This window comes from Nicotiana tomentosiformis, chromosome 2 (genome assembly GCF_000390325.3).
Source record: "Nicotiana tomentosiformis chromosome 2, ASM39032v3, whole genome shotgun sequence".
NCBI lineage: Eukaryota > Viridiplantae > Streptophyta > Magnoliopsida > Solanales > Solanaceae > Nicotiana > Nicotiana tomentosiformis.
In genome coordinates this window covers 3,133,853-3,143,736 of record NC_090813.1, presented here as the reverse complement: position 1 = coordinate 3,143,736, position 9,884 = coordinate 3,133,853, and the positions used below count along the sequence as shown (strand labels likewise).

The window sequence follows — 9,884 nt, the reverse complement described above, 5'->3', positions numbered from 1 at the left end:
TGATTATATATAATTATACATATATAATACATAAATTATGACTATATTATACCTTCGCCGGTCATTTTTAGTTTAAGTGATTGGGTGAGCAGCTATTTGGGTTAATTCTCGGATGAATTTCTACCATCACCTATGTTTTGGTGCACAAAGTTACACTTGTATAAGGAGTATAATTTTTCTTAAAAAAGTAAAAACAAAAACAAAAAAAATACTACTTCTATTTAAGTGGGGTAAAGGTAACAATAATCAAACGTAAAGGGTGTGTTTCAACAATATCTATTCCAGAGAGGAAAACAAAACCCTAAAGCTACTGAAAACGTTCATCTACAGATCCACTTTCCCTCTTCGTCTCCTACACAATACAAAGCGGCGAGCTTTATCGCTGCTACCTTGAAGCTCAAATCCAATAACAAAAGTCATGGCGGCGAAGTACGACCTGACGCCACGTATAGCGCCGCAACTGGACAGGCACTTGGTTTTCCCTTTACTGGAGTTCTTGCAAGAAAGGACGCTGTACCCCGATGAAGATATGCTTAAGGCTAAGATTGAGCTGCTTAATCACACTAATATGGTTGATTTTGCTATGGACATTCATAAGTCCCTTTATCATACCGAAGATGTCCCTCAAGGTATCTCCTTTTTTATTTTCTTCATATTAAAACACTGTTTTTTTGCATATAGGTCCATGTATTGGTGAATGCAAATTGATTTGTTTCATTACTAATTTTGGCTCATAACCCTTTATAGCGTAAAGGGTCTTTTGGGCTTTTTGTAATTTTGTTGGATATGGACTACAGCAGGCTGTTTTGGTAGATTAGTAGAGTTAAGTGCAAGCAAAGATACTAATCTTTTTGCCCATAACCTTTCTAGCTCTAGAGTTTGTTCATCACAAAAAAAGGGTTTTAGGTGTTTTACTAGGTCTGCCTTTTTTGGAGTTGCTTAGTGTGTTTTTGCTAATATGGTCTTTTAGGTTTCTTGGGTGTTTGGAGTTGTTTAGCTGGTTTTTGTTATATTACAGTCTTGCCTCGCCAGCATGCGCACACGTAGACCATTTCGACTGTACCTGCTAACCGCCAGTGGCATAGGTGTCGGGTAACTATGTCCACCAAGGCTTAGGCAAATGAGAGGAAATCTCCTCCTGTTTTTTTACTTTTTGTCTGCTGGTGTTTTAGTCGTACTCTCCAAGGCGTGAACCCATTTCACTGACCTCTAGGCCAGACCCTTGGGTGCGTTAATTTTAAGATTGTTGTCTGTGTTCTCTATTTAGTTTGAGGTCTATGGTCTATATAGGCAATATGCGAAATTAAAGCTAAGTTTGTGCTATACACTTAAATATAGGAGATATTTTGTATGAGCAGAGGTGATTTTAGGGGTTCCCTTTGCATGTTTAACTCTGCAATACATTTTGATAATGTTGTTGGTTATTCAGAGATGATGGAGAGGAGAGCTGAGGTTGTGGCAAGGTTGAAAGCACTTGAGGAAGCTGCAGCCCCATTGATTAATTTTTTGCAGAATTCCAGTGCTGTCCAGGAATTGAGAGCTGACAAACAGCACAATCTTCAGCTGCTCCAAGAGCGGTACCAGGTCAGTGGGGCTATTCTGGTTTATATAATATGGAATTTCTAGTTTTTGAAATACTTACTGGGATACAAGATACATAGGAGATTGATTAACTAATAGAAGTTGTCCTTCAGCTAATATTGTGAAGACCTTTTCCTATTTGATTAGTGATGCTAAATGACTCTTTATATAAGAATACCCACTGTTCTCTCTTCTTAATAATTGGTTAATGCAATGTTATGAATCTCTGCAGATTGGTCCAGACCAGATAGAGGCATTGTATCAATATGCCAAATTCCAGTTTGAATGTGGAAACTACTCTGGTGCTGCTGATTATCTTTACCAATACCGAGCCTTGTGTACAAACAGTGACAGGAGCGTCAGTGCATTGTGGGGAAAGCTTGCTGCTGAGATACTAATGCAGAATTGGGATATTGCGCTTGAGGAACTCAACCGCTTGAAGGAAATTATCGACTCGAAGGTAATATTATGCATATGCTGATTCCACTATCTGTGTGTTTGAGTTGATCTTACTAGTTTATCTAGTAAGGGAACTTGAATGATGCTCCTTTTTTATTTCTAAGTTTACTAAGAGAGTCACATGTCTTGCAGAGTTTCTCGACTCCATTGAATCAAGTTCAGAATAGAATATGGCTAATGCATTGGAGTCTATTCATCTTCTTCAACCATGACAATGGCAGAACACAGATCATTGACCTATTTAATCAGGACAAGTATGAGACTGTACTTTTATTCCTCTCCCTTGTAAATATTTGTTTTCTTTTGCTGCACCTTTTTGGCTATTCCCATACTGTTTCGGCTAGTCATATTTTCTAGTACTATCACTTACAGAATACAGAGAATGATGTCAGGAAATATTTTAGGGAAGTTTATTCACTCTGAGTTCCTAGGTGCTTCCCTGAGTGGGAACGAAAGGGAGCTCTAGAACCAACACCCCCCCCCCCCCCCAAAAAAAAAAAAAAAAAGAGGAAGGAAAATATAATCCGCAGGGGTAAGGGGTTAGAAGTGTATAGTATTTTGTGTGTGCGCACAGCAGAGTTATGTTTGAAATATCTTCTTTTGCTGTGATAATCTGGAATACTGTTTCTGCTTGAGCTTCTAAATCATGAAAATCTTGCAGGTATTTGAATGCCATTCAAACAAGTGCTCCCCACTTGCTACGATACTTGGCGACTGCATTTATTGTGAACAAGCGGAGAAGACCTCAATTTAAGGACTTTATAAAAGTTATTCAGCAGGAACAATACTCTTGCAAAGATCCCATCACAGAGTTTTTGGCGTGTATTTACGTCAACTATGACTTTGATGGAGCACAGAAAAAGATGAAGGAGTGCGAAGAGGTGAGCTTTTGCGCCTAGTTTATCTGCTTTGATGCGTGCTTAACATCATATTTCTCTTCATTGTATTGCTCATTTCTTGTATTTCAAATGTATAAACTTCAGTTGCTGTAATTGGCTTTAAGATAATTTATGAAATGAGGATTGTGTTTTGAACTAGGAGGACTCTTCTTATATATAATTGTAAATGCTAGTCCCCTATTAGCTCTGATCAGCATTCAATAGTAGTCTGTAGCTGTGGTTAAGTAGGATGCTTCTTACAGTTTCTCTCATAGGAAAAGGTAGTACTTTATCCCGCTGTAATTGTTGACGGAAAGATACAATCATTTTATTTTGCAAAAAATCTTCCCATTTTTTATTCCCTATTGCATGGAATATTTTATTATCTTATGCTTTTTTAATTGTACAAATAATTTTCTTATCTTTTACTATTTTTAGGTATTGCTATAATGTAAACATTAAAAACCAGTAATGCATTTTTTAAGGATATTATAATGTTTAAGTAATGGGGATGGATCTTACAGTGGGGCAATGTTTTGCAAAATTTTGTGTTATATTAATTTTCTATTTTTTTTTTGAAAAACATGGATTGTTTTCCTATAACTTAAAAATCAATCATCCAAAACTGTATGCTCTCTGATAACTTTCTGAAAGAGCTAGCTCAATGTTACCTTTGCATAATACTCGTAAGTTTGGTACTTGAACATTCTAGTTTCTGTTACCCGTAGCCAATTATGTTTAATATAGCCTGTGAGCTCCTCCTTTTAGAATGCAGCTGTTTCCCTCCTTTTTAATATGGATGTCACGTGCAGGTAATTTTGAATGACCCATTTCTGGGAAAACGAGTTGAAGAGGGCAGTTTTTCCAGTGTGCCATTGAGGGATGAATTCCTTGAAAATGCTCGCCTTTTTATCTCTGAGACCTATTGTCGCATTCACCAACGCGTTGACATGGGGTATGTAGCTAATGCTAGGTCACTTCTAACATCAACAATTTCTATATCTATTTGGTTTGCTTTCTACTCTCTTTCCCCTTGTGTTTAATATTCTATGTCCCCTTTTTATTACCCATGAAAGGGATGTTGGCAGTATAGTTGCTTGCAGAAGGAGATCTGTGCCCAATTAGTCACAATTTTCTTTTGATTCATATATGGCAGGGTTCTAGCTGAGAAACTAAACTTGAACTACGAGGAGGCCGAGCGATGGATAGTGAATCTTATTAGGACCTCAAAGCTTGACGCAAAGATTGATTCCCAGTCAGGAACAGTTATAATGGAACCAACTCAACCGAATGTGTAAGTTTGATGCAGATGTATTAACTCCAATATAGATTAATGAAAGCAACTTGTTTTTAACCCATTTTATTGTACCTGATTTATAACGCACTATCTTTATTGATGTCTTGTTCAGGTATGAGCAGCTCATCGATCATACCAAGGCCCTTTCTGGTCGTACTTACAAATTAGTCAGCCAGCTTCTTGAACATGCACAAACACAGGCTGCTCGCTAGTTTGGTTGAGGAAGTCAAGCCAGTGTCAATTTTGCATTGCTCCCGTGTGGTCTTATTAACCTTTATATTCAAGATTTTTTTCACTTTTGTAATGCCTGGATTTTCCTTGGAGGAACATTTCGAGATTCATGGTTCATTAAATATCTTGTCTCACTATTCTTTATTTTGCATCTCCATTGGAAGTGGAGCACCTCTGCATATCTATACTCGTTTTGCCTGGGAAATTTGTTTTTGGCTGTATTGCCTAGGTATTATGGTTCATATGATGCTTACTCTTTGCACCTTGTATTGACTAGGTATACAAAATTATCGAGCTTAAACTGGGGACATATGTAGCAATTGTTGATGTTCTACGGAATTGTCAGTTAAGCTTCCTATTTTTAGCTCCATCCTATCCCACCTTAGAGCTTGAACCTGTTACTTGTAGGTCGATGCTGACTCTACCACCAAAACAAGCCTCTATTCTGAAGATTCAGTTAATGTTTTTCGCTCTTTAGCTTCAGTTAATGTTATACTAAGTGGCGCTTGCTAGGGATGACTGAGTTGAATTTACTTATATCATTATTATCAATTAATGGGAGGACTTGGTTGGAAACTGTCCTCGCCTCATTAGCTTGTGTTGTCCCCGTTTATGGTGTTCCAAGTCACCTTTAAATGGTTGGTTCACTTTGACATGTCTTTGTCTGTGATCGCTTAGAGCCCTCTTCCATCAATTGGTACACAAGACGTCGACCATACTGCCCTATGATGGCCTTTCCTGTAGGAACATCCACAAAGTGGTGCAGGCAAAGGTGGTGTAAGGCGTTTTATGTATTCTAATTTCTTAAGAATGTACATTTGTTCATTACACTTGGCCATGCCACTGATGTTCAGGCAGCATTTATCTTTTTGTCTGAAATGTCTGGCATTTAACAAATGCTTCTCTAGTAAGCGAGTCAGCAAACTTGTAATTTTCTGCAGCTTTTAACGACCGATGGTACAAAAACAGCGATAATTCTTTCTTTAGAGAATTTGGTAGCGACTGACCTCAGTAGCTAAATTTGTTTAGCCAGCATTGCCATCTTTGTAGTATTTTCCATAAAGAAGTCTTTGCAAAAGAGTAGTACAACAGTTATGCTAACTACATATATATGTACACTTCCAGTTTTGGAGCATTATGTCCATTCATCTAAAGCTAAAAACTCTATGTACCAAGTTATTTATTTTGAAGAGGTTATTGTTGTTCACAGGCTTCTGCCCTTCTGAAAATTCTCTGGCCAGGAGCAAGTATTGCCAAAGGGTCATATGTAGATTTCCTTCTAGCAAATGCTTCCCATTGATGACCAAAGTGATCCTTCCACTCTTCCTTAGTCTTGTAATTTGGTAAATATTGTTTCATTCCGATATTTGTTTCTTCACAAAAGTTCAGTATCCTTTTGTTCTGAGCAAGAATATGTCTTAGTCCATCGTTTCCTGTTGAAGATGACATAGCAGAAGATAGGAACGCGATCAGATAAAAAACATCTTCGTCAGGTGTAACCATGGATGTTCCTTTTCTCCACCTATAACAGAAATTACCCCAGATAAACAATTAGGACAATGCATATTTCTCTAAGTAGATCAGTTATTTATGAAGACTTTTATTACTTTGATTTGTTGACAGGGTAGATGAGTAAAGGACCATTGCTAGTGTCAGTAAGAATCTTGCCAAAAACTTGTTGTGCAAATTCAAGAATCCTGCTTTTTGGTATTAGAAGATTTAGCCATGGATGAGAAACATTTTCTTGGAGTTTCATCTCAGAGACATGCACCCTGTCGAGGAATTCTGCGTAGGAGACTTCTGATAGGAACAGCGTGGATCGGATATAATTCAACTTTGATAAGATCACATCAATGTTCTGTAGTATATAGGAAACAAGTTTTCAATATTATGCAGAGTTGTGAAAGCCTGAAAGTTTACTGGTTTTAAAATTATTTTACCTGATCAATACTATCTGTGACTTCTGGATTGAAGTATTTGGCAATTTCTAAGCAGAACAAAACTCTACCCTCAGAACTGAAATTGCTGGCTAGAACTGGATCTTTAGGATTGAAAGCAGACCTCCAGTTATTTAATAATCCAGTTTGGTTGATAATGACAAAACCTTCAATATAGTCAAATGTATCCTGAGTTGATATCAAGTGCTCTTGATCATTGGAAAATATGGAAAAATCTGAATACAGCACTCTAATCCACTTGACCTGTTAATATATAAGTAAATCTTAGCAATGCTAAATGAGCTTGTTTTTTGTTTTCTTCTTTTCGCTTTACTTTTGTTCCTAAAGTAATCTTACTTATTTTGTAATTGGAGTTCAATGAATACCTGTTTAGGTGCTATTTCAAGAGCAATCCTTGCTCTGGTAATAATACCAAATTGCCCCAGTCCTCCTAGTACACCATGAAACAAGTCTGCATTCTGCTCCTCTGAACAAGTAATCACCTCTCCTTTACCTACAACAAGAAATATTTCTTACCATTGAACAAATTTTTGGTCTTAATTTCCCCCTGAAGTTGATATGTTTTATTCACTACACACTTGAACTATTTTTGGTCTTATTTACCCCAAACTTGGCTGTTTGATAGTTTTCGGCCCCCTTGAACGCTGACATGGCAAAGAGAGTGAATACACTCTCTTTTAGGCGCGTAAAAGTTATGAGAAATCAAAAAAGCAGCTTCCAAGTGAGATATTTTTCAACTATTAATTGCCACATAATCATATATAACGATTTTTTTTTGTTCTAACTGTGTATTTTACTCACTTCTTAATATACCACACATATTTTACCTCAATTTGTAATTTTAATTTTTTTTCCGGTGCAGTGGCTATTTAAGTTACAGTGTATTTCTTCTTTTTCGCCAAATATGTAAAAAATAGACTTGACTAAAGTCTATTATTTTTAGCTAGATAACATATTTTCGCCAAAATAATCATGTTTTAAGTATGCATTTCATTTTATTTCTTCTTTAGATGTAGGCTATTTATTCTAACTGTTTAATTTTATTCTTCTTTTTTCCGCGAAATCCATATAACAATTGCTAAAAATCCATTATTTTTAGTCAAATACAATTTTTGAAGCTAAAATAATGTACTTCAACGGTGTTTTTTATATTTCATATTTAGATGCGATGGCGATATATTTCACATGCGTATTTCTTTTCTTTTTCAGGCCAAACAAGTATAAAAAAAACTTGGGTGAAACTCCATTGTGTTTAGCTAAAACAAAAAAAAGCTAATATAATAAAGTTCCAAATATGTTTTTTGTTTTTACATATTTGGCTTGTAAAAATAATTTTAAAATATTAATGAATTTAAAAGGTAAAATTTTATTATTAAAAATACCACATGGACAAAAAATATCCATGTGGCAGTGAGTGAATCACAGTTCTTGGACTGAGGTCATTAGGGGGGCGAAGTCTAGCAAACTGCCTAATTGATGGGGGTAATTAAGATCAAAACTAGTTTAGGTACGTATCAAACAAAAAGTATTAAATTCAGGGGTCCCCATATATTATGCCAACAAAATATATGTTCAGACTAATAAAATGGATGATTTGAAGGGTTCCAATATTTATGGTCCAATAAATAGAGGTGATCAACTTATTGCTTTTCTTATAGACATTTGACAGCACTTTTTATGTTACCATATGTGTATATACACGCCAAAAAGCGCTCATAAGCTAATTTGACCGAGCGTATAAACTTACTCAAACACCCTCTAAGATGGTTGTGCATAGGGGTGACAAACATGCAGGTCGGGTCGGATATGAGTAGGTTGAAAACGGGTAATTCAAAAAACGGATAAATTATCCGATCCAACCCGTATTTTAGACGGATAAAAAACGGGTTATCCAGATCCATATTATCCATGTCTTCTTGAATATGATCACTTGTGGGAGAATTCCTAGTCTTCCAAATTTGAGGAACCCCCAATTTGAGGCTTTACAAATGTAAAAGTTAAACACATTAGTTATCCATTGGTTATCCATTTGGTTAATCATTTTCTAAGTGGATAATATGGTTTTTATCCATATTCAACCATTTTTGAAAAGTGTTTTCTTTTAACCATTTTGCCACCTCTAGTTGTGCATGAACATACCAGTGACAACTTCAAGTTGTTGGACGTTATTGATCTGCGGTCCGTGGCGGAAAGCTTGTCCACTGATTCCAGCATTAGACAAAGTGCCGCCAACTGTGAGGTGAAGATAATCAGTCCAAGATTTAGGTGCAAGCCCAAGTTTAAGACTTTCTTTCAGGATATTAATCCAAAGCTCTCCAGCAGAAACATCAACATAAGGCAATTCTCCAGTCTTGAATTTCATTGCTGGTGTTTGTAGTGATTCCATACTAATCACTACTCCTTGATAAGCTTGAGCTTGACCTTCTAGAGAATGGCCATGGCCTCTAGCAGCAACAGTTAAATCAGTTTTGGAACCTATTTCAAAGACATGTTTTATAGTGGAAGAGATATCAGAAACTGATTTTGGGTACAAAACTGCTAATGGAAGGAAGTGGCATCTATTACCAAAGTCTTTGGCTGCATGTTCTAAGTTGTCAAATTTAAGGTAACCTTCAAGTTGTAATTGTTTCAATGATAAATAATTCAGTGAGAAACTTGAGGAGGTAGAAATTGCAGGGGTGGCAAACTGATGATAATTACAGCAGAGTTTATTTTTGTTGCTTGAACAACTGCAGAGTATGAATATAAGCAATTTCAGGAGCAAGTCATTTTGCTTAAATAAAAAATGGGGTGGTAATTTCATTCTTTTTAAATATTGTATTGAAGGGGAAGTTCTAGTGGGAACAAAGGAAAGCTTGGTTTTTTTTTAATACTTTACCTTTTGTTTGAGAGTATGCAGAGGTGTTGAATGGCTTCAAGAAAGGAAGGGTGGTGAAGAGAATATATAGGTGTATGTCTGAGATGTCACTGTCAATGAGCCGGGTCTATTTGAAATAGTTTCTCTACCTTCACAAAGTAAGATAACGTGTGCGTGCCTTCTACCCTCCCCAAACCTCACTACGTGAGATTACACTGAATTTATTATTATTATTGTCTAAGATGTCACTGTCAATGTTGGACGCTTGTAGTCAAGGACTGTGATGTTTGTATTGTTTGCAAATGGATACAACAATTACTACAATTAATGCTTCAGTCCCTATAGCAAGGTGGGTCCGGCTATATATTTCTCACCGTGTTATCTTATATAAACTGATTTCAAGCCAATATTTGCAAATGTATGCTTTGAGAAAATTTATCTGATTTTGCCTCAACTTTCTTGAAAAAAAATATTATTAGATTGTCGTTGATCGAGGGAATGGATTGTTGATTTCATTGTAGTCTTGGACAATCTTGATGTTATGAGGTGGATTTTATGATTTAGCTAGGCTTAATGTTCATTTTCTTGCATTGTATCAAAGCCAAACTTATTCCTGTTCCTTT

General features: G+C 36.2%; 2 protein-coding genes across 3 annotated transcripts; one reads left to right on the top strand and one right to left on the bottom strand.

Moving 5' to 3' along the window:
* Positions 1 to 255: 255 nt before the first annotated feature.
* LOC104120583 (eukaryotic translation initiation factor 3 subunit E) lies at positions 256 to 4,702 on the top strand. The gene is made up of 8 exons (XM_009632409.4): positions 256 to 629; positions 1,430 to 1,584; positions 1,814 to 2,041; positions 2,173 to 2,294; positions 2,702 to 2,921; positions 3,731 to 3,873; positions 4,075 to 4,212; positions 4,328 to 4,702. The coding sequence occupies exons 1-8, from the start codon at positions 419 to 421 to the stop codon at positions 4,425 to 4,427; spliced, it is 1,317 nt and encodes a 438-aa protein (XP_009630704.1). The 5' UTR covers positions 256 to 418; the 3' UTR covers positions 4,428 to 4,702.
* A 785-nt stretch (positions 4,703 to 5,487) lies between these two features.
* Positions 5,488 to 9,384, bottom strand: LOC104120662 (cytokinin dehydrogenase 1-like). 2 transcript variants are annotated; one of them, XM_009632565.4, is made up of 6 exons: positions 8,970 to 9,384; positions 8,544 to 8,879; positions 6,770 to 6,897; positions 6,387 to 6,647; positions 6,054 to 6,304; positions 5,488 to 5,968 (listed from the first exon to the last, which is right to left on the bottom strand). In XM_009632565.4, the coding sequence occupies exons 1-6, from the start codon at positions 9,205 to 9,207 to the stop codon at positions 5,641 to 5,643; spliced, it is 1,542 nt and encodes a 513-aa protein (XP_009630860.1). In that variant the 5' UTR covers positions 9,208 to 9,384; the 3' UTR covers positions 5,488 to 5,640. The 2 variants fall into 2 exon arrangements, with proteins under 2 accessions (XP_009630860.1, XP_009630800.1); XM_009632505.4 differs by having other exon boundaries at positions 8,544 to 9,382.
* Positions 9,385 to 9,884: the final 500 nt, after the last annotated feature.